The 25,891-nt window shown below is 42.8% G+C and overlaps 1 protein-coding gene across 1 annotated transcript in view; it reads left to right on the forward strand.

Annotated features, from left to right (window-relative positions):
- Window positions 1-25,891, forward strand: part of LOC146776065 (polycystin-1-like protein 2) — an 865,077-nt gene that overhangs the window by 421,481 nt on the left and 417,705 nt on the right. The window contains exons 18-19 of the mRNA XM_085637447.1: window positions 4,066-4,248; window positions 24,405-24,529. Of these exons, the coding sequence (XP_085493573.1) occupies window positions 4,066-4,248; window positions 24,405-24,529 (308 nt within the window). The remainder of the gene's footprint in view (window positions 1-4,065; window positions 4,249-24,404; window positions 24,530-25,891) is intronic.

Genomic DNA, 25,891 nt, shown 5'->3' on the forward strand with positions numbered 1-25,891 from the left:
TTTTGTAATGACCTATATTTTGTAATTACCAAGAATGTACTACTTTTTATTTATTCTCAACTAAGATACATTTAAAAAAAGACCAGCTTGCCAAACCACTACTGCACATTCCTGAAATAATTCTATTTTTACATTTTTTCCGATTTTGCTATAAGTTATTACTTTAATTATTGTACTTTGAAAATATTTATATCATATTAAATAGGCTGTGTGTTGTAACTGATATTTTTGCTTCAGTTATGTTTTATTTCCAATTCCTATTAAAATAAGAAGTCCTACATTGGTTTTATCATTCCTTTCTCCATTTCATTTAAATTATTTTAAATTATTCGATTTTAAATATTATAAAATAGACTATTTTGATTAATGGGGAAACTTTCATTGTGCCCACTGTGTCATACTATTAGTTGAACTAACGTTCTTCGCTACCTGTTATTATTATTTTTTTTAAATCTTCAAAAGTCACGTAGTAAGTCTCAACTATCATTTTGCTTCGTGGCTGCGCCAAAAATATTTTGCGACCATGATGCAAAATACTAGTAACTCTGGACCCAATTGAGAAACCCATGAGTCCCCGGCAACAAAACAAGCATTTGAAATTCAATCGGTCTCGCCTTTTCGACCTTATAAGTGTCTAGCTATTCAACACATATATGGCATCTTACAAACAATGTACTTATTTTTAAAATATGCATTGAACTGCTCAGAAGGACAAATTTCAATTGTTTTTGAGTGAAACCCAATTTCGAAAGTTTGCTTTGCATTATGAGGGCTACAACTAGCACAAAAGCAGGTAACAAAATTCAAAGTGATTGCAAACAGGGGGCTTCTAAAGTATGTTTTGCCCAAGGCTCCAAAAATCCCTAAGACAACACTGTCCACAAACTTGCTATTGATTTATTTTGTTGCATTCTGACTGCCAGAGCGGTTAGAATTTGTGAACAGCATGTCATCTAGGTGGTAAAGGATACATCTCATTTGTATCAAACAAAGCTGGGAATATTAAATGTAATGATAAACCACGTAAAGGCCTGCTTTCAACCGGGAGACATTTCCTAAGTTACACCTTCCCCTCTTATACAAAAATCCAACAAGACTTTGGAAAGGCAGCTAGGCACCGGGAGCCGCTTCTTTCTTGTGGAGCATTGAACAATTTGCAACAGAGGGAATCTGCAGCTCATTGACTCAACGGGAAGATAGAATAGGCACCAAAAAACAAACTACTTTCAAGTGACTACTTTCACACTACTGGAGGTTATTGGTACAAAGGGTTTATGGGGTTTATGGGCTACCATGTATATAATAACCACATCCTTAATCGAGCATGTAGCTAGTGAAGCAAAACATATGGCTTACAACACAATCCTGTAAACAGAGACACACTAGAATAAACAGAATTCAACTTGTATAACAATTAGCCGGTAGTACATACGTGAACAAACATATAGCAGAGAGCATGCTGTTAGGAAAAAAAACCCATCAATTTCCGAATTGCAATACGGTAATCAATTGCCTTATCCCTCTATCAACCTAAAAAGATAAAAACGTGTTCCTAGATTATATTTAGTGAAGTAAAAACGGTTTAATCTTGCTCTTTGGCAGGGCTTTACTTCGTTACATTTACAACTTTTCAATACAGATGCTTCACTATAATGAGATGAACGCGTTTGCATCTTTACTTCACTGCATTACTACTGCTTTTTGCCATTATGCTGATGAGGCTATTATGTTAATAAATATTCACTTCTTTCTGCTTTGATCAGTACAAATAAATATTTTTGGATGTATGGTCGCTTTCATACATATGGAAATAACATATATTTCAATCAGATGTCTTTGTTACGGAGGGCCCGATTCACAGAACTAACTTAAGACAAAATCCTAAACTTACTACCATTTACTCATTTTGGTATTCACAGAAGGCACTTACTCATTGATGAGTAAGTGCCTTCTGTGAATACCAAAATGAGTAAGTGCACTCACTCATTTTTATATTCACAGAAGGCACTTACTCATCAATGGGTAAGTGCCTTCTGTGAATACCAAAATGAATAAGTGCCTTCTGTGAATACCAAAATGAGTAAGTGCCTTCTGTGAATACCAAAATGAGTAAGTGCCTTCTGTGAATACCAAAATGATAGTAAGTTTAGGATTTTGTCTTAAGTTAGTTCTGTGAATCGGGTCCTAAGTTTCTTTTGTAATGAATATATTTTTGCATCTATATGACCTTTCTACTTCATTTGGACCGTTCTTTCCTAGATAAAATAGTAACATTTTCTAAAGTCTTCAGCTACACTTTTTCGTTTTGTATCTTTGCCTTAAGCCACCTTTAAAAAGTATATGTAAATGTAATGGGACACCGAATTCAAAATCATTGTCGACATTTAATTTTTAAATGGGTGAGAAGTTTGGAAGTTGAAGCGAGCTAGACTGCTTGGGCCCTTTCTTCCAGATAGCACTCTACTACCTTCCCACAGAACCAACTTCTTCCATTATCATAATCAAAACAGCATGTGACACCATATAAAATGCGGCAAACAGGTCAACCAAGATCTAACATCACCAGTGCTGTTGGTATAGCTCTGTCCGCTGATAGGCAGGCAGTCCAGTACTGACAGAAGTGCTGTTTCCATGCTGTGTGTCGATTGAAAGTCTGACTGAACTGGGTTGAGGATCTGAGTAGTGTCCCTTTAGGAGGAGAGTATTTGATTCACCAGTTTCTCCAAAATCCAATATTGGCCTTAAGTTTTAGCTTGGGTAATTACCGCGCTCGTAGCTATTTTCCATCTCAGGATTTCCACAGATGTCAGAATGAGGTCCATTGAGTGAGCCTTTGTCCACAACTGTCTTTCAGCGAGTATCCCATCGCTCTCACCCTTTAAGGAGCACTGGTTTTCAGTGTGTTGTATCTTCAAGAGTAACTGGTTGCGGCATACGCTTCGTATTATTGGTTTAGAAGATGGCAGGGCCCCGTTATATAGGGTGTCCTACGCCTTTTTCGTGAAAATGATGAACAATCCAGCATATTTCAAAGACTGGAATCACATCTGTGTGTTTAACTGTTGAAAATAGCACATGCTTAAGTGACAATCAGTTCCTCAATATTCATGAAGTACCAGCAGATAAAATAATTTCATATATTCGAAAAGCTATTTACAGTGAATGAGCAGATGGCGGACGACTCCTTCAGTTTCTTCCATTGCATTTGCCAAAATTAGCATTGCACAGATGGAAATGGTTTCTTTTCAGTTTCCTCTAAATTTCTTACCACTTGTGTGTCAACTCTCAGCTCACTTTTTTATTTCAGTGCATGTTGTCCCATGCAATTCAAATCACCTGCTTGATTACGTTCTATTGTTATAAATGTGCAGCTTTATACTGGATGATAGCCCAAGAGGAATAAATGTAACAAACATTCATAGCACAATAAGGTACATACAGCACAGCAAAACTATATATATTTGGAGTACTGAATGCCACTATAGTGAAGATGTTAATATTGGTCTAGAGACACATCACATCCATTGCACTGTCTATCGCTCCAACATCAAGGTAAGTATACATTTACTTTTTACTTTTCTTAAAACCACATCTACTATTCTTGTTGATGTTGTGGTAGTCACTGAAGTGGGTGCAATGCTGTGTCATGAAAGAGCTCATGCAATATAATGGCACGACAACCGCTTGGAACAACAATACCACACACGAGACAGTGACACTATGGACACCCACCACAGAAAACTATCCATAGTACTGTAGCAGAGCAGAACTAAATACCTGACAGCAATGCAATACACGTCACAGCAATACTACTCAAATTATTAACAATGCTGCACAAAGGTCTGGAGCATTATTTATGCACACCAAGCTGCTGAGTGCCGCTGTCAGTTAGAATGGTTCAGAAATTAAATAAGTATAAAACAGCAAAAAGTACTTTTTCCTGGCTATTGGCATGCATACTTTACTTGCTCGCTTTCTAAAAATGCAAAGACACAGGTGTGTAGATTTGTGTATCCAGAAATGTCAGGGTTGTTGAAAGTGAAACACTATCTTCTTCTCACTGAGGTGGAAGCCAGCAGTACTCTGGAAGATGTGAGCAGGTCCTTACTGGAGGTCAGCGGTGAAGAAGAGGAGGGGGACCAAAAGCGAAAGGATGCAGCAACTTATCTGTTTAATGCTGTGAACAGTGTGCTGGAAGCCAGTGCTCAAAATACAACTGAGAGCCCCATTGGCCAAGACACAGCACAGGTGAGATGAAGTCATCAGATAATCTTTGTGATGGCACTGTACTGATGAGGGGGCGGGGATTAAAGAAGAGACAATCTGCATTTCTGAGCCCAGTATAAGCCATTGGCTGCAAACCAGATTTGAACAAATTCAAACTCATGCTGGTATCAAGAAATTGTCATAAATATGTCAAATTGTAAAGATTTATAATTATACCATGGCAATCATCTTGCCAAAATCCAAGTGCTTGCTTCCATAATTCCCCCAATTGTCAAACTTTTCAAATTCCATAATAGGGCTAGAGGGATATCTGGTCGCAGACTTCACCATTCTGTTATTCAATTTTAGATCCGTTTTGCTACAGGTCATATGTCAGAACTGTCAGGGGATATTGAAGCTTTATAAGATGAATGTCATTGACTTCGAATTGTGGTATGAAACGCAATTTATCTAGATCAAACCGGCAGGGTTGAACTTTCACTTTTTAGTTTTTAATATCATATTATTTCCTAATGTCAGTCTCAGACCCTGACAGGCTGGCAGGCACACAGTAGCAGAATTTGCCATGGAACAAGGTGTATCATTTTATAAAAGTACTCTTGGCAGGAGCCACAATTTCAGGGTCCGAAACGAATAGTAAACAGGAAGAAAAATACATTGAACATGGAATTTCCTATTGTCTCACTTAACATTTTGAAAATGTTCATTATGTGCCAATTAGTGAGGCAAATTTCTGAATATTCCTGGCAAGAACACATTTTGCAGTTTTCCAAAATGCCAAGATATTCCAAAGGCTTGTTAATGTCATTATCGAGTGACAGTATGGAAGATGTATATGCGATAGTGATGTCAGTCATAGACCGACGTGCGCATGTAGGATTGGCCGCTTGCAAAGAAGAAACCAAATCTAAAAAGAACCGCCACATGAAGCAAAATAGGTCATGTGGTCATTGTCCCAAAATTATGCTCAAGTTGAATGGTTACCCAACAAATGTTATTATAGTCAATGTTACATCGATAAAGATCATGCCAGCAAAAAAGTACAAAGAACTGACTCCTATACAACATCTCACACTTTTGAGAACAAAGATGTACACCTGGGTAGCTTCTACACCCTTGCAAAGCAAGGGGTCCATTATAGCCACCATGAGGTACCAGAAAACGACTGTGCAAACGCCAATTCACGTCCTTCCAGGTACATTGTCGAGTACATGCTTATTTAACTTCAATATGCCTGCTGACATGGGACTGATCTTTATTAACCACAAGTTGAATGCCCATTCTGAAATAGTGAGTCAATTCCCAACACTGTTTCATGGACCTGGGAAACTTAAGACATTGAAGGTGCAGCTCCACATAAATGAAGATATTCACAGCGACACCGTTGAATTGCTTTTCACTTACAGGACGCTAGAAACACTGTTAAAGCATGACATCATTGAACGCACTACTGGTCCGACATCGTGCGTTTCACCCATTGTAGTGGTGCCAAAAAGGACAGTGGAGGTTTAGTGCACATTTGTGTTGATATGCGACATGCCAACAAAGCAATCAAAAGTCAAACACATCCAGGTCCCCACAGCGGACATGATCACGCAGCTGAATGGCGCCAAAGTTTTCTCTCACCTTGAATTGAACAAAGACTATCATTAACTTGAACTGGAAGAAAACCATAGCTACATTACGGCTTTTTCAACTCATGTTGATTTTTTCAGATATAAAAGACTCAGTTTTGGTGTGACGTGAGCTGCAGAAATCTTTCAAGATGTCACCCGTCGAATAATTCAGACTGCACCACATGCCTTTAACTAAAGTGATGACATAACGGTGTTTGGGGCTACACGAAAGCAACATTATAAAGCACTCACACAAGTATGCCATCTGCTTGCTGGTGCAGGTCTCACACTAAATGTAAAGAAATGTGAGTTTTATAAAAACAGACTTAAATTCTTTGAGCATATTTGCTCTGAAAAGGGAACGACTCCTGACCCCGAAAAGGTACAAGCATTGTTAACTACTTGCCCTCCAGAAGATGTGACCATGGTGTGATCCTTCTTAGGCAAGGCCAGTTGATACTCTAAGTACATTTGTGATTTTGCCTCTGTGAGGGCCCTTCTGGGAGACCTAACAAAGGGAGATGTTCCATTTTAGTGGTCATCTGAATATGACCTAAGTTTAACTAAAAACACACAATTGAAAATGCAACTGAAGTGACTTACTTTGATCCAAAATTGCACGCAGAGATTGTGGTAGATGCAAGCCTGGTGGGATTGGGTGCAATCCTTACCCAACACAATGTAGAGCCCGATGCTCAGAGACTGAGATAGGCTCCGGCAATCATAGGCCACAATCTGAGTGAAAGTGCCTATTCTCAACCTGGGAAAGAAAGCTTAGCTTAGTATGGGCATGTGAACACATCCATATGCTTCGGTACAGAAACCATTTCACCCATGTCACAGATCATCAGGCATTGCTCACCATCTTTGGGAATCCGAAAGCCAAGATCCCCCATTGCACGAGAGGTGGAGATGCTTCTGCAGGAATATGATTGCACTAACATGCATGTTATATCTTGGTACCAGGGAAGGATCAAAACCTCGCAGGCTACTTTTCACGGGTGCCGCTACAGGATCATAGTAACACATCCAAAGCAGCTGAGGCCTACATCAACTTTATAGTAAATTCAAGTGTGCATGCAGCTCTAGATTTCTATTGAACATATTGTGACAGCTACTAATACTGACAAAGACATGGTTAATTTAAAGAAATCATCACAACCCAATCATGGAGAAAACATACTTGACCTCTTACAGATGATGTTGAGTACCAGAAATTCAAGAATGTTCGGAAAGAGCTTTCTGTTACACATGAAGGTGTCATACTAAGAGGGGCAAAAATAGTTATCTCTGAAAGCCTGGGCCAACAAGTTATTGAACAGTCACAGGAAAGACATTGTTGCATTGCCGCAACTAAAAGAGCCCTCATGGATCGAGTAGGGTTCCCGAGCCTTGATCAACGAGTTGAAAGGGAGCTCTAAGATTGTCATCTGTGCAACTGTCTATCTCCCAAAATGGCTCAGCCCCCACTGAGCATGTCTGATCTTCCCAGAAGATTGTGGTTGACTTCTTCTGACCCCACAAGAAATGGACATCATCTCATGGTAGTTGTCAATGAGTACTCATGTTTGTCTCCAGTGGAAGGCTTATCATCAACCACACAAGACATAGCCATGGAGAGGCTGAATGACATTTTTACAACATGGGGTGCTCCCTCCATTTTCAAATCTGACAACTGTCCCCCCTTCAATAGTAGAAAGTTCAAAGATTTTCTTAACGGCTTGAACATCTAACATCAGAAAAGTACACCTCTCTAGCCATAGGCAAATGGTGTTGTTGAACGATTTTTGAGTTCTTTGAAAAGGGTGGTTCAGTGTGCTGCTCTGAAAGGCATCACCCTCAAGTCAGCTTTATGCCCAGTCCTCCGTGCTTACCATTCCACTCTTCATTCTGCAATAGGAGAAAATCCTTCCACCTGGCTGTATGGGAGAGCTCTTGGAACAAAGATACCACAATGGACCACCAGTCGGTCAATAGACCCTGACGAGATTCCTGTCACAGACACCTCTCGCAAATGCAAAATTAAGGCTTACGTTGATAAGTGCCGATAAGTGCTGATGCGCTCAAGATACGGTTTTCGAAAAAGGAGACCAAGTTCTTGTCAAGCATACGCTGACAAGCAAGACTGATGCTCAGTTTGATGCTGAAACACTAAGAGTTGTGGCAAGCAAAGGACATATGGTAACTGCCCAATGATCTGAAAAATCCAGAGACTTGTCACACTTTCAGCCTTTTCTCTCAATGTTCGTCACCTCTAGACCTCATGATGTGAGGCAAGTCCATCCGAGTCTCAAGTTAAGCATCCAAATCTGCTTCAGAGATGCCAGATGAAGGTGCTCCTCCTCCATCTCATACAACTAGATCTGGAAGACTGGTGCAAGAACCACGAAGACTCATCAAGAAGTTATAATGTGTATACTTTTTATTTAACAAAGGAAGAGATGTTGTGTAATGTGTTTGTATGTTTGAGGCCTCTAGAGGTCCTCTGCAGATTCCTTACAATTATTACATTATCTGGTAGGTTTGACTCGGTATGGTTCATAAAGTTTGTGATGCAGTGTGCCCAGTTAAGGGTTGCATGCTGAAGAATAAAGATGTGCGAACCTGAGCTTCGTGTGTGACGTGGTCTGATACATTCTCCCGGGCAGGGGAGGGTGCCACAGATATGACTGCTTGATCTGCTTGCAAAGGAGAAGGCATAAGCATTGGGAGGCCATGGGCAGGGTCTGGTCCAATTGCAAGAGTACAAAGGACATAGTAGAGGTATCCGGTCTGTTTTAGTCTCCCCCGTATGCTGTACTCATCAGCGGCCCATTAGATGCCTCCTGCTCTTGACTCCAGTGGGACCATCAGCAGGAAGATTGCAGCTCCCTTTCTGAGAATGAATCCACCATTAAAGAGAATTCGCCCATAGTGCCTCATACCTGGGTAACAGGTGTTAGGAAATAGCAGCACAAAGGACAACCAATCAGGAAAACCTTTTCACTTTCCCTTCAAAAGAAAAGAGATGTTTGTCCATTGCAACAATAGGACAAAAAGATAGAGACTTAGATCACCCGATGAGCAACAATTTTGGGTCTCTTGACCAACATGTTGCTCACATGTTACACACTGAATACCACTGACCTAGAGTTTATAGAAGAGGGATCCCTTACTGCTAGCTCTGAAGGATGGGTGTTATGCCACCTCTTGTGTATTGGCACTAATCATCCATGCAAAGGAAGGGGCTCAAGCTTTGAAAAGGTCCTATATTGAAATGCTTGCATTAATCTCAGTTATCAATCTGCAAATTCCAGGTAGAGATATCAAAACAACGGAAATAGAATTTAAACATTTGATAAGGCATTGTTTGTAGCATATTTACCTCTTTGATTGGCCCTGACTGGCACCCGTGAAACTGAGAGGTTTGGTATCCCATTTCTCTTGGAAGGCATCTTCTCTCAAATTGCATAATGCTTGCATGGCTTGCTCCCATTTGGTATGGAGCATGGTCGTGGCTTCTTCTTTTTCATTAGATTGTGAGACCCTATACCCTATAAAAAACTGAAGTACCATAAACTGGTCAAAATAATTTATTTAATGGAAATAAATAGATCTTTCCTTAGTAGTAGTGTTAGAAATAAGGTCTCTAGTTGGCAGAGGTATGCACCCTGTCCAAGTAGGAACAGCAACTCTAGTCAGGGTAAGTCAGTCACACATTTAAATCAGCGTGTGCTCACCCTCTGGTAACTTGGCACAGAGAAGTCAAGCTTAACATAAGAGGCAATGTGTAAAGCAGTTGTGTATATGAGGATAAAGTAACACAGTGAAAACACCCCAAGAAAGACCCCACAATGAGGTATGAAAATAGTATCTCTTTTGCTCTTCAAAACAAGATATAAATGATAAGAATCCAATTAAAGCATCTCAAGTTATGAATACTTCAAGAATGTACAATGCTGAAAGAGCCTTTGCACTTTCAGTAGGTTCTTTATTTTTATGCTGGGGAGATGACAGCGATCCATGCCGTGGATCTGGAACAGACTTTATCCCCGGGTCAGTGTGAAACAATGCTTGCAAAGTTATTACAGTAAAAATGCAATATCAAGCTTGCGAGAGACTGATCTACTCACTTCATTTGAGGCGGCACGCAAGAGAGCTGGTGGGTGGCAGGGCCCTCATAAGTCCCAGACTGCACCATACTTTTCTTGTGGGATTGCAGCGGTGCAGTCGGCCTCGGGATCAGGACCCGCATTGCTGGAGTCAACCCTTGCTGCATACAGTGCAATGATATAAGTCACTGAAGGCAGGCACCCGTCTTTTCTTGATTCATGCAGAGTGCGCCGGGTCGCACTGGACTGCCTTCGGGTGCTGCGGCTTCTGCAAAGTCGACAAACACGATAGGCTGCGCTTGTGCAGGCAGAAATGTCAGTTCTTGATCGGTGCACCAGGCTGATTCGTGTTGATGACCAAAAGCAACTGCCGACACTCTGTGAAGACCCAGGACTGGTTGAGGGCAAGTCAGGCAGAGTCAGACTGCGAATTGGCAGAGCATAGCAGTGGTCGTTTGTGCGAATGAAATCTTTGATGGCCCTGAGATTTCCTGATCAGGGGGCAAGCCAACAAGCCCATGGAGTTACTTAGGTTGCAAAAGGTTGTAGAGAACAGGTCCAGTCCTCACCGCCCAGGCTAGAGGCAGAAGGCCAACACAGCAGAGCAGGCATCAAAGTGGCAGTCGCTCCTGTGGCCCAGCAATCTACAGACAGCAGGCCAACACAGCAAAGTAGTTAGCAAAATAGCAGACCCTCCTTAAGCACAGCTACTCTTATTAGCAGAGTCTCCTTAGGACCCCAAAGGGACCTAGTGATAGGGGGTCATAGACCCAATACTTTTACCCAAATGTGTCAGTGGAGTGGAGGTGACTACAAAGCAAAGCCTTTATGGTGCACAAGTCTCCTTTCAGTCCAACGTTGTCTGCCAGCATATCTGTGAGGGGATAAATCAGGTTTTGTGTGAGGCCAGGCCACTACCTATTCAGCTTCTCCCCTCCCTTTTGCCCAGGAAGACCGATCAGTATGCAGATGAATGAAGATGCAGCTAAGTGTCCTGTGCTTGTGGCTGTCCAGAGGGAATGCACAAAGTGTAGCTGTCACCCCACCCCAGACGTGTATTGGAGACAGGCTTTAAAGCACACAAGAGAGCTAAGAGCAGAGAAATATCCACTTTCTAAAAGTGGCATTTCTAGATTAGTAATACCAGATCTAACTCCACTAAAGAGGATTTGTCATTGCCAATCCAATTATTTAAAACATAAAGCAGCTTCTTTGAAATCAGGAATTACACTTAAAAAGGTTATTTAATGAATTCCCAATGTTGACCTATGATAGGAGCTGGCCTCACAGTATTTACAACAAACTTGGGTGGTTGTTACTACTAGGACATGGAAAACAAAAAGGTACATGCCATACCTTTTACTTACACATCGCCCTGCCCTTAGAATATACCTAGGGCCTACCTTAGGGGTGACTGATATGTAACACAAGGGGCGTTTAAGGCTTAGCAAGTTGCTGGAAATGGCAAGTTAATGTGGCAGGTCTGAGTCAGGTTTGAGAGGCTACTTCTGTTGGTGGGACAATCAGTGCTACAGGCCCTCTAATTGCATTTGGTTAAAAGGCCCTGGAGATATGGTATACTACTTTACCAGGGATGTATAAGTGAACCAAACATACTACTCATGGATAAACAAATTGTCATCACATTTTAGATAAGAGCACATGCACTTTAGCACTGGTCAGCGGTGGAAATGTGCTCACAATCCTAAAGCCAGAGAAAACGAAGTAAAAAACAGGAGGTCAGACAGCAAAGTGTCAGGGCAAACAACACCAAAAGATGCCAGGTCTAACATCTAGCATGCTGGAGTTCCTGTAATTAATTGGTACCAGCTAGGAGCCAAAACAGAACAAGCGTCCACCAATCCTAGGTCTAATAAATTTAGGGAATATAGAAGGGACTAGTAAGATCACAGGTTACCTGGTAGGGTGATATAGCAGGAGCCTGGTCTTCAGTATTAAAACTGTTTGTTTGGATAAAAATTTTCAGCAGAAAGTACATTCAATACAAACAATCTACCAATCAATTACATAAATGCATCTATCATAATAAACGCATTCACAGAGGGCACAACTTTAAAATAACAGCATCACCACAGTTAAATGAGGATGCATGGGAAAAACAATAATACTTGTACGGGTGAATAAAAGCAGAATATAAGTCAAACATAATTATTCAAACACCTAGGGCTGTTACTGTAATTAATATTCAGCCTGGATCATGAGACAGCTTTCATGTTAGATGTAGGCAACCTCTCCTTTTAATCATCTCTGATTGGAAGACCAAACACAATGGATAAACCTTGCTACATCTGGATAAACCTTGCTACAGAAAATATCATAGTAGAGTACTCTTTCAGGAAACAATATTGTGCAGCCTCTGTCAATCTTCTGATGTTGCAATAAAAAAGGGGGACCGCCCACCTCCTAGCCTGCATACATAATTAGCAAAATATTAAAAATGGAACAAGTGTTTCTCCAGTGTGCTCCGGTTACGGTCACTGACATAATAAGCCTTGATTACAAGCCTAGCTCATCCTTCATTCTCCCAAAGGCAGAACCTCTAACCTAAAGAGAACCTTCAATCCTTTATTCTTACAGGAAACAAAAAAGGTTCACAACCATGGTAGGTTGATCTTTGGCACTAGGCGATGGGCGAGGACATTGGGCCCAGACTTTGCTAGATAAGTGTGTGAACATATGATCTGAACATACACTCTGGATTATGCCTTGGCGTGAGTCTCCCTTCCATTTTTTTTACTGATTGTCTCCTCTGTTTAGGTCTCGCCTGACCCAGCGCATGCACTGGTCTGGCGAGACTTATTGAGAGGGCTCCAAAAAGTGCTACCAGGCCAGCCTAGAGCTACAGTGCATGTGCGCGGGCGCGCGCGCCGCGCTTTACCGCAATTACTTTCACTTTCGCGGCTGCACAGCCGCTTTGATGTTTGATCGTGATCCCGATCGCGATCACTTTAACTTTCGCGGCCGCTTTGCATAGCCAATAGGTCTCGCTTTTGGGACCTTATAAATATTTAGTTATGCAACTGTTGCATGGCTAAACACTTATAAGGTCCCAAAGGCGAGACCTATTGGCTATGCCAATGCTTGTTTTGATCTGTTTGCTAGTTTTAGATGCTTTGGGCACTGTGCCACTGCTATTCAGTGCCACAGTGCAAGTGCTCCCTATGTTAAACTGATGTATTGATTAGTGACTCCATGATTGGGTTATTTGATTTACTTGTCAGACCCTAGTAGAGTGCACCATGTGTGCCCAGGGCTTGTAAATCAAATGCTGCTGGTGGGCTTGCAGCACTGGTTGTGCCACCCACAGAAGCAGCTTGTAAAGTGTGTCTCAGGCCTGCCATTGCAGAGCCTGTGTGCAGTCTCTGACTGCCATGTTGACCTGGCAAGTGCACCCACTTGCCAGTCCCTAAACCTTCCCATATCTTCATATCAGACACCCCTAAGGCAGGCCCATGGGCAGGGTGCATTGTAAGTATAAGGTAGGACATGCCCTGGTGTTTGTGGCATGTCCTAATAGTGAATTACAGCCATTTTCGTTTTTCACTATTGCACGGTTACCTGTTCACCATAGGCCAGAATGGGCAGTCTGATTATTACATCATAGAATCCTAAACTGACCCAGGGAACATGGTAGAAATTCGAATCTAGTATGCCTGAACTCAGAATGAGAAAATACATCTTTTACTGAAGTTGGTTTTAAAATTCTGTGTTTGAAAATACCACTTTTAGAAAGTAGGTATTTTCTTGCCTAACTGTCCAAGCCTGCCTCTGCTATGTTGTGTATTGTGTGTCTGGTTTTGTGAGTGACAGGGGATGGGGGATTCCAGGAGACAGGGTGACTCAGCACAGGGCTGAATAGAGAGATCTGCATGTAGATGGGTGGGAGGAGTTGCACCTGGGACCTGAATAGGGCTGCGGCTTCCCTCCACAATGCTGGCTCCACCTCCTGTGGTGCGTCTGATGTCCCTGGCCTACACAGTACCGACCAGAACTGGTTTGGACTAGGCAAAGGCCTCTATGCCTTCAGAGATCAAAGGGAAAATGAGTATTAAAGAGGGGACCGAGACCCCAGAACTTTAGATAATTTCTGGAACAAGCAGACAGACATCTGCCAAGGAGAAGAACCAAAGGAAGCTGTAGGATTTGTACTGCCCCCCTGCCAGTGTTGTGTGTTGCTGGGTTGGCCTACAGTGGTGTCTTCAGTGCCAGGGAGAGGAGAAGGAACTTTCAAAGGACTTCCATCATCTTGCAGAATATTACTCCAAGGGCTTGAACTTGTGCTTGCCTCCTGCTGAAGTCTCAGGGACAAAAGACTTCATCACCTGCTCCCCTCTGAATTTCCTTGCTGAGAATTCTGTCTGCAGAAGCCTGTGTGTCGCTGGGGGCTGGAAGCGCGACTCAACGAGAAGAAGCGTGTCGCCGCTGCATCACCAGAGAAGTGGGTCTTCGTCCAAGCTGTTACCCGACGCATCACCTGAGAAACGGGACGCCGTCGCAGAGGTCGCTGTCGCATCACCAGAGAAGCGTGTCGCAAGGCCTGTCGTGGCTCCCAAGTTATAGAGTCGCTGCACGGCCGCCAGGCGTGCACGCATCGTCTACACATCGTCGCATCAAGGGCACCATCTTATCGCAATGCACCGGTTTGTCGCATCGCATCGAGGCGCCATCTTCCCGCATCGCAACCGGGCCGCAGCATGAGAATCTATGCATTACCTCCTCTCCGGTAAGGATCAAGACGCATCCCCTACTCTGCGCAAGCATTGAGGTGCGATGCATCCTCTCCCCCGAAGCAAGGGACCGACGCATCTCCAATGCTGCGAGCATTTTGGTTTTTTTGCGTTACGCATCCAGGTACTTTTGTGAGAACTTTCTTTCATTTACCATCAACTTCTACCATTTTAAGACTATTTTTAGTACAGTATTGTGGATTTTTGTCATTTGTGGTCTTGTGTTAAGTCTATACCTGTGTGGTGTCCATCTGTAGTGTTTTCACTGTATTGCTGTATGTGTTCACAAATGCTTAACACGCTGCCTCTGAGATAAGCCTGCCTGCTCGTGTCAAGCTACCAAGGGGATGAGCAGTGGTTATCCAGTAGTGTAATCCCCTTTCCCTGACTTAGAAGCAATGGTCCCTATTTGGTCACAGGTACATACCTCTGCCAACTAGAGACCCCATTTCTAACACGCGCCACAGCCACTGTGCAATGAAGATCTTTTTTAAACAGTTTTTTTATTCAATAAGATAATGTACAAACAACTTCACTTATGCAATGCGATTAAACTTGGGTGCAGCAAAAAATTGTATTGGAGTGCCATTAAGCATTTCCACTCATTACAATTCACATCAATCAAGGAACAGTACTTCACATAGGAGACATGTTCAATTTAAAACAAGCATTGGCATAGCCAATAGGTCTCGCCTTTGGGACCTTATAAGTGTTTAGCCATGCAACAGTTGCATAACTAAATACTTATAAGGTCCCAAAAGCGAGACCTATTGGCTATGCAAAGCGGCCGCAAAAGCGAAAGTAATCGCGGTAAAGCGCAGCGCGCGCGTCCGCGCACATGCACTGTAGCTCTAGGCTGGCCTGCTGGCACTTTTTGGAGCCCTCTCAGTAAGTCTGGCCAGACCAGCGCATGCGCTGGGTCAGGCGAGACCTAAACATACAATGGCATTGGGGTACCAGGGAGGCACAACCTCAACGTAAGAAATAAAGTGCATTACATCTGGTGGGATCTACCACATCTCTATTCATCAGAATTTATATCCTCTTCACTGAGGTTTCCCTCAGGAGCTATAAATTGGTCACACAATGACACCCATACTTCAACATCATCCTGGAGCTTTTTCGTTGATTCTACTACTCTTAATATGTAGCACCTCTCCCAGTGATCACTCCATCTTATCCTTCTGCCAATGATCCACCGACAGTGCCCCCTTCCCCATTCACACAATAGCAACGCGCCTTCTGGCCAACACAGGCACTAACTGCAGAAACGTATATGCCGTTTACTTCCCCTTGGGTCTAACTAAGTGCCTCGGAAGACAAAACTGGGGCATAAGGGCACCCTGCATTGCTGTGGTACATACAAGTCTATCCACAATAAGTGTCTAATAAGCAGACACCATTGAGCATCCACAAACCAAGTGCATAAAATTAGCTCCTACAAAACTACAGCGGGATGCGGTAGAAGCTTGAGCCGCATATATACAGCTCAATGCCAGGGCTGTCATGTGAGTGCAATGAATGAAGTTAAAATGGATTAGCTTAAACCTCGCATTACTAGACACCGTCCTAGTCAGAGTGCATATTGGTATCTAGACCTCATCTGCCAAAGGCTCCCTCAAGTCCGACTCCCAGGTCTCTCCAGCCCTCAAGGTATTGAAGTTCCTTGACATAACAGATCCACAGGAAGTGGGCTGGGCTGTCCATTTTCTGGTCAGAAAGTCTTAGTCGACGTCTCTGTACAGATAACCATCAACCCAAACTCAGACAAAAATTAAGAGCAGTCTGCATTTAGCTCTATCTTCCATTCCTTGCAGATCAAGCACTGTATGCAATTAGGGACAGTAGTTGATCGTGGCCCAGAAAGAAAGATCTTCAAATAACTGTTCTCAACAGGTTGTAAACAGTCCACATACCTGCATTCCCAAATTGTTATCCCATGCAAAACACATGCAAAATAGTTATAATTGTACATATTTTTTGCAGCCTGCAAATGCTTTGTTAAACAGCCTCAGCTCACCAGGGTATGTGGCTATTAGATGCAACAATTTGAAGATCTGACCATTCCATTTCCCTCACACAGAGAAGCAGATCCCTAGGTGATCAAAGGCACTGCCCTCTTCCACTGTCACCCTGGCATTTTTTTTTTAATTCTACAAATCTTTGCTAGAATAGAGTGTCTCTATAAATTTAATAGAAATCTCTAAAAGAACCACTATCTTAAACTTGAGGATTTTAATCGCCAAACTCTTAGTTCTACAAATGACCCACAGCCTGATATGCGAGCCCTATAGATATGTTTCATATAGTTGCATAAACTGTGCCATCTGCATGTAAAATGAATGGTAGCAAGATGTAGGTAAGTTTGCGTGGAGCATTCTTAAATTAGTGCGTCAACTGTTAACAAAGACATTAAAAGATGTAGTGCTGATAAGCACCATTGCCTTACCCCTTTTGTTTGGGTAATTCTTCTTTTCGATTGCCAACCAAGTCCAAAGTCACCTTTACCATGCTATGAGTATGCATTAATATGATGATCTATATTAACCTCAAACAAATATCCATAACCAATACAGTCCCAAATGTTTTCTCCTGTCTTTTGCATCCAATGCACTCTTAGAATCTAAGAGCAGGTAAAGCAGCTTTCCTTCAGGTTTACAAACATAATTTTCATGGTAAACAAATAAAATGCCTGGTCATTGTTGCTATTTCCCTTTCAGAAGCCAGCCTGGGAATCATATAAAAGTTTCCTTAGAGTACAGATCCCTGTTGAATTTTTGGAAATGTCTACAATTATGTCTAACTTCTATGAGGATAGACCTAAACAAGGTGTAATATATAACTCGCCACCCAGAGGACAAAGGCATTTCACTCCAAGGGCTTATGTTTATAAAGATCAGATGTTATGCAGCCCAGACTGGCAACATCACTCTTTTCTAAAAAAAAAAATTAAAAGTTCAAACATAACATACTTCTGCTACTGTAAATGGTTTGATTCTCTCTGCTAGATAAAGCCTTCATGGATCCCACAGAACTAGGGCCTCATCTGAAGCATAAAGTGATGAAAATTTCCCAGACCACTAATCTTTTCAGAGGGTGGTAGATAGGCCTGGGACATTCAATTAATTGCTACACACTACAATGTTCCAAATCCCCCCATTTCATTGTCTTGGAGAACAATATACAGATTCAACCAACTGATCGGTTTGAAATTTGCTTCTCTCTTTGCATTTGATTATTTTTATTGGAGTGTTGCTTTTGTAGCTTTTAGAAAATCTTCCTTATGGTCAGTAGCAGCTGGCAGGGAATGAGGGTGAAGGGGCATGGGGGGACAAAATACAAAAATAAATAAAATACGACTTACCTCTTCTGCCAGCCGCATCTCTCCGCTGCTTCTTAGCAGTCCCGGAACCAGGAAGCACCCCGCCTCCCTTAAGCCAATCACAATGCTGCAATGGAGCAATGTGATTGGTCTGATCTCTGTGGATTGGCGCTAAAACGGGGATTGGGGGCCTTAGCATGTTCCCCACCAGGCTGTATTATGCTGCCTGGTGGGGAACATGCAAAGTGCGCATGACTGTTTGGCCGGGCCAAGGTGGCCGGCCAAGCAGTCAGGCGCACTTTGAGTGTGCAAACCACTACACCCCCTTGCGCCACTAGCCGTGCCTGGCTCTAACCGAGCCCTGAACCCGCCAAAAACAAAATGATAATAACTATGTTATTATCATTTTATTTTTCCTGCTCTGAGAACAGTGGGGTGACCCTACTTTGCCTTAGCGGAAGAGCCACTTCTGCTCACTATGTAGGAGAGGATGGTGTTTCTGATTTACAATCTTTATCAGATGCAGGTGGGAAACCCCTTGAAACACATACTTTTTCATTCATAACTATTGTGCAACCCACCCTAGTAAAAACTGGTCTTGCCTCTGGCTTTACCAATTTAAATTTGGGCAAAACTCTATCAGGTTGAGGCTCCTGTGGCCTAATTACAAGAAAATGATGCTGTTTAATGAAGTAGTGGCCGTAAATGGCATGGTGGACCACGCAGAGACCCTCAAACAAAATGTTTGATGAGCAACTATTATAGCCCAGGCAGGAGCTGTTTTGTATGGCAAAATGAAGAGAACCAGAAACCTGCTGGCAGAGTTGTTCTCTATGACCCGTAGTCAATGGTCTACAAATGTAGGTAAGTAAAGTAAATGGCTTTGGCATATTTGGGCACAAACTCACAATGGCTGTCATGGCTAAATATTATGATATACGGAAATCAATTTTATAAGGTACCACATGTGAAAATAATGTGAAGAAATCTACAGAGGATGATTATACGAACAAGCTATGTTTAAAAATAAAAATGTACTCACAGGTTGCGAATGAAGGAGATCTGAGTAGGACAGGAGTACATTTCATGAGGATAGTATTGTGCCATGCCAGGAGAGTCAGCCTTGTCACGTACAATGTTCTCAGTCTTGGCAGTATTTGGTTTAAGTCAATGGCTCACATTCACTCCACGACTTGCCTCAAACGATTTAAAAGGATGAAGCTGATGCCACAGTGCCTTACAACCGGATGATAAATTGGGTGTTATCCGCATACACATACAAGCAGAATCTACATGCTTCTAAATGTATGTTGTGCGCATGCTTGCGGATGAGTGTGTGTTTACGTGACAGAGAGTGTGTGTGTGTGTCAGTATGTGTGTGTGTGTATGTGTAAGCATATGTGTGTGAGTGAGAGAAATTGAGTATCAGGGTGTGTAATGCCACTTCCGCTACCTCTGGCATTTTGGTGAATTGACGTTCATGACCACAGAACCACTTCTTTCTTTTGGTTTGCTTATTTTTTACACATAGACATGCAGGTATCTCTATTTCCAATCTTTCTACTCTTTCACCAGAGTATCTACCTAATTAGTTTTTCCAAAGCTCATCTTATTTGTCTATTTTATTCACTTGTTACGTTTATACATTCATTTTTCTGATCAGACGTTTTTTGTTTATCCTTTAGAGCTAGTCCTAAAATACCCACATTTTAGCCACTGAAATAACCAGGTAACATCACAACAAAATTCAGGGAATATCTACCAGGTACTGTGTGAGGAATAACAAACGTAATCCTTATGCATTGTTTGCCTGACTGTGAACCTTAGTCACAGGATTACGAATAGTAATGACCTCTCTAGCAGTTAGGAACTGAGCAATGTTTCTTGATTAAGCAATAGTTCAGTGGATCTCACCTGCACAGTGTTGCATCTCCTTTGATCTTTGCACATAGGTCACCTCCACGTGGAGGGGGATGACTGTGAGAAGTTGGCCTGGTATATGCTGTCCACTAATTATAGTGGGCACCCTGTACCAGTCCAAACAACCCCTTATTGATGATAGGTTAAAGACAACCTTTATTGAAAGCTAGCCTAGTGGTAGCTATGGAGAGCAGCCTTCAGGCTAAGTCTTGAAGGAATGTAAAGCAGCTTGTTTTACCAGTCTATAATCTCTTGAATGGCTAAATGAAAGACAACCACACCAGGTATATATATAAAATATATGTATTTATTTCTAAACACACCCTCCTAGTCTTTCCATGAGGCTAGAGGTCAAAACACATAAGTTACACTTAAAATATGACAGTAAAATATCACAAATACACGTCAGGCCTTAGGGGCGAGCCAAACCATATACTAAAATAGTGGTATAAGAACCACGACTTAACTAGACACAAGGCCTAGAGCCTGTAGAATCGCTGGGACCCCAAGGAACCAGCCAAGGTAGTGACACAGGGGACCCACGGGGGCCATGTGCAGTGTGAGAACACAGCCGCGAGCTCCCGTTAGCTTCTATGGAGAAAGTCGCGGTTAGATTTTTAAAGATTAGGGACACTTAGAAATGAGTCAGGACCAAACACTTTGGGACTTAGGAAGTTCTAAGGTCAACACACACGGGAGCACCAGAGTAGTCGTGTTACCTCACCCAGGGAAGCCGGGTGCATAGGTGTCAAATGGTGTTGGGTTGCGTCGTCGATTTCAGTGGGAGCTGGCAAAGAAGTGCTGCTGCCGGGAAGATGCGAAGTGTCCGAAGAGATCCAAGCCTGGATCGAAGTTGAGAAGAACCTGAAAGCAGAGGGGACAGAGTCTGGGTCACTTGCCAGTGATCAGGAAGACGATAGGCGTATGCCCACCGATGTTGGGTGTTTCAGGTGAAGAAGGGGAAGCTTGACTCATCAGCCACGAGGACCAGGAGGCGTCGAGGACAACCAGGAGCTGGATTTAAGCTGTCCCACGAAGGATGTCGAGTTCTGCAGCATCGGTGTCCGGATTGGACAAATCAAACCTTGGCAACAGCAACCCACGCAGAAAGGAGAAAGATGCTTCGGTGCAGACCAGCAAGGTCTGAGGGACTCACCACTTGGTTGGGAGTCAGGGCACGTCTGGAGCAACCAGAAAAGCGCAAGGAAAGTCAAAGTTACCTTCACAGGGACCCATCAGTCGACGGACCAGGGATCGCAAAGGAGCCTCAAGAGGAAACACAAAATGGTGGCCCACAGGTCACTTGGGGTGACTAGGCTTACAATCTTCAGTGGATTCTCTGCTCGAGGTGTGGACTATAAGTAATCCCAAGCACGACTTCAAGAGACATCGAGAAGTCAATGCACTTGCAAAAGTGCACGTGACCAGGAGTTCTGGTTCCGTGCCACTCACGAGGGCTGCAGGTTTCAGCTTTGCTGGGGACTCGAGTCGGCCTCTGAGATGTCTGGAAATCCTCTTCCTGGGCTGCAAATACTTCGGAGTCCGGCGGGAGCTTCGGAAATGCAGACTGGCAAAATGCTTCGCTGGCGCCTGCCAAGCAGGGGAGTCACTCCTTGACCCCAAGGGAAATTTCTTCAGTCCTCTAGTCTTTAGTAGAGCGTCAAACTTCCAGGATTCAGCTTCAGAGTTTCATCTAGGGATATCTAAAGTTCTGGTTACAGAGGCTCCTTACTTATACCTATGGAAGGGGTTAAACTAGCTCTAGGGACACACCTATGGGTGGGTTTGGAAAGAGGGGTGGCTACACCAACTTCCTTTGTCCAGTTTCGCGCCAGAGCAGGGTCCTGGAAGCCCCTGAACCGGTTTGAACTGGACTATGCATAGGGACACCAAATGTGCCCCCAGAGCAGGACTTCGTGGCCCTCTGACAGGGCTCCCACCCATCCCCAATACACATCAGTCTGTCTGGGACGTGGTTACACCTCCCTGTGACAGAAAACCTATTGTCCAGGCCTCCCCTGCCAGAGTTTCGGTCAGCACAGGAGGCCAGGCCCGTGTCTTGTGGCTGCAGCATCCATTTTGTGATGCCAGGGCTCTGTTAAGTTTCTACTGGTTATACCAGTACTACCATGTCTCTCCCTCTAGAAGGGTGGGATCATATCCTCACATCAAGAACTGATGTGGGCGTATGATTCAAAGGTGTTTGACACCAAACACGACATGTTTCCGTGCAGCCAGTCCAAAGTTAGCATTAACCGTTTAAGATATAATGCACTTAAGAGTATATGGTCAGGCTGCACCACTGACAACCCCGGAGAAGAGATTCCGAAGGCTGCAGGGGAGCTCAGCTCATGCCTGGGCACTCTCTCACATATAACCAAGCACCCTGCCTTCAGGATTGTTAAGGCCTGCCATAGGGATGACTGATAGGTTTGTATGTGCAGTGATAGGTGAAGTATAGTGAACCTATACCTTAGTAAGGGGTGCATGCACCACCTTACCCAGGCTGCAGCAGCAGACCTATGGTGTCATTTTGGAGGTCTTCCCGGGGGGCATAATACATGCTTCAGCCCCTGGTAGGCCTCTGGGGCACCTATGCCCTGGGTACATAGTATACCATATACTAGGGACTCACAAGGGTACCTCAGAATCCAATCTGTGGTGTACCTAAAGTACATGCAATCAGATTAGAGAGGAAGCAGCTAGGCTGGGGCCCTGAATAGCAGGGTCCCAGCCAGACTAAAGTCGAAAAACAGTGAAACACCAGCAAAAAGTGGGGGTAACCATAAGAGGCAGATCCTACTCTCCTACAATGACTCTGCAATTGACGCATTTGAGGGTGTTGCTGTTTAAGATATTTATCTGTGTGTTGTGTTTTGGATACTTACTAATAATATATGTGTATTTGACAACATTTTATATGGATTGTATGATCCTTGTTTAATGCTTGTCAATTTAATGTGGGTCATTATGACAAAAACATGTGACAAACTACAAAATTATCTTTTCTGAAATAGTTTTTAAAAATATTTTTACCTATATGCCATGCATCTCTCTCTAAGGTCTGAACTTTAGGCTGTAGCTAGCTAGCATTGCTGCTTTATAAAAGAAAAGTCAGTCTTTAGACGTTTGCAAGATTGATAATCCCACATCGAAATAGTCCCTACTTTCAGAACACAGAGGAAACTTTCCAAAAATGTTTGAGCGCCAATGCTAGTTAATACAATGCCAGATGTATTTCTGTTCCTGGCATTGTTGTAGCTTATTGTTATTTGCACAGCAGTCCAATGTTTCACTTATTAGAACATTGGAATGTGGAGCACTCCATTGTAGTCAATGGAGTGCTCCATGCTTCTACGGGCCGGTAAAGGCCCGCAGAGCAACATTCCAATGTTTTACAAAAGCCTCTCGAAGTTCGAGGGGATTTAAATCCCCTCGAGCTTCGAGAAGCCTTTGTTTAATTTGTTAGAACATTCTGCCCTCTAGTGGCAGAATGTTCTAATGACCTTATAGCCCTTCGTAGCAGGGCTATACCGCTATTAAAGTCTTCGGCTCGGGCCTTTAACGCTGCAGCGGGCCTTTAATAGCCGGTATAGCCCGCTACGGCGGGCTATAAGGCTATATTAGAACATTGGAATGTTGGATGCTCCATTGAAAACAATGGAGTAGCTCCGGGCTTATAATGGCTGGTATAAGCCCGGAGCTCCAACATTCCAATGCTTCTTTGTTCACAGCTGTGGCTGTGAACAAAGGCTTTAGGGAGCCTGAGGGGATTTCAATCCCCTCGCGCTCCCTAATGCCTTTGTTTAATTTGTAAGAACATTCGGCCCTCTAGTGGCAGGATGTTCTAATAGCCTTATAGCCCTTCATAGCTGGGCTATACCGGCTATTAAAGGCCCGCTCCCTTGTAAAAATGTCCCTCACCTTCGGTAAGGGCCTTTAGCGCGGAAGCAGGCCTTTAATAGCTGGTATAGCCCAGTACAATGGGCTATAATGCTATAACATAACACCTGAGCGGTCCATGTGTTTGGAACTTCTAAGGTTACCATCCATTGCTTAACGTTTAATTGTGTACCCCCTGTCAATGTGAACATGGTTGTGAAGCATTTTTATTGAGGACCCAATGACAATATTTTTTCCTGCTATCATACTCTACATTTATATTTAAGGTCTTCAATTTTCTCAAGGGCTTAGCTTTTCTGGACAGGATCTGTAATTTGCATACTTGAATTCACTCCATTCCTTCATGCACAATTTTGGTGAATCTTCCCAATGCAATCACTTGAAATTCGAAACATTGGATGAGAGCTTGTGAAGCTATTTGCAAGACATCTAGTGCGGGACAGTCCTTCGGGAGTAACCAGGCGCTTTACAAATCATCCAACATAACATAACATGTAAAGGGTATTAGGGGACTGTGGGGTCTGTTTGTAATGTAAATACTACTAAATGGTGCTTTGTTTCAATTTCCTTCTTACAGAGTGTGATGTCCCAGCAGCTGCTGAGTACAGTAGAAAACCTACAGAGTGCTTTTCTGATGGGAAAAATGCCTGACGATGAACCCACTGTGTTGAGGGCTCCATCTGTTACCATGTACATAAACAGGTAAAACAGGCATGATGATTGGCTATCTCTTGGGCAAGGGGCCTGTTACTAGAGACACTGCCCTTGTTTATATGCACGTGATTTATCTCATATGGACATCAACGGAAGGGGGGAGTTCTGCTTTCTGTAACATTTCAGCAACAGGGGCAGGGTAAGATGGGTGGTTTGATGGTTCATTGATTTATTCGGAAATTCCATTCTGGAGAGAAGCACTTTTAATTGTGGGCTATATAACGTCAAAAACTGAGTTTGCTTTCACATCACTAGAGAGAGCATTTTCAAAAATGTTTCTAGAAACGATAAATTGTTGGAAAGATTGGGCAAAGGCTAACAGACAATGAAAATAAGACAATCTTCTTGAGGTTGACATTCATTCCTGGATAAAATATAGTAAACTAATTAAGCATTTCTGGAGATAGGAACATGTATACAAAACATTAGTTTGATCTATGAGATCCAGGTTCCAGTAGTGTTGTTTTTTTTATTTAGCCTGTCAAAGTCTACCTACCCTGTTTGCTAGTTGTTGCTTTCCAGGGCATGGATTCTCCAACAAAAAGAGTTATTGTTTTTTTATGAACTATTAGTCATGATCAAAGGATGTGTTCTCAGATACAGATTTGTCATGAGCTACTGGAATCTCTTTTTGGCAGATGACACTAATCCTAAAATCACAGTCATTATTTTGTAAAAGGTTCTAGATTCACAGTGAAGATTTGTCACATTTCTAGAGCAGTGAATGGATTTTTAAATATCAAATGCAGTTCATTGGTAGGTAACGAAGGCAATGACTATTGAACACGTTCCTGGTGTCCACATACAGCACAACAGGTGAGTTTTGTTTAAAACAAGACCACTCCAGATGTTCATAATCTCTCAATATGACCATGGAACTGGAAGGCTCTAGAGTAACAATGTAAGATATTCACACTGGAATTGAAGTGAATGCAAAGAACAGTGAACGTGCAGAAGAACTGGAGACAAAAAGATGAGTGAAGTGAAAAAAATGATGTTATAGAAAAAGGGAAAGAAGAGTGATGAGGCAGTTCAAGCTTGAGCTAAACTTCAAGTAAGAGAAAAACCGTTGGGGGAGTTATAGGGTCAAAATGAGGTTTCACTCAAATAAAGACACCCTGACCTGTTCTTGTGTTCACTGCATGGATAGTAGACCCTCCCTTTCCTGCACTCTTATGCCCACCTCCTACAACCTCTGACCGCTCCTCACATCTTCATTACATTTTTTTCTCACCACTTCTCCCCAATTCTACACAAACCTTTTCACCTCTTTATCCCTTCCATTCCCCATCTCACCAATGTATTTCCCCCTGCCTCAACTTCCCGATCCTTGTCCCATCTTACCTTCTG

Source organism: Triturus cristatus, chromosome 12, assembly GCF_964204655.1.
Source record: "Triturus cristatus chromosome 12, aTriCri1.1, whole genome shotgun sequence".
Lineage (NCBI taxonomy): Eukaryota > Metazoa > Chordata > Amphibia > Caudata > Salamandridae > Triturus > Triturus cristatus.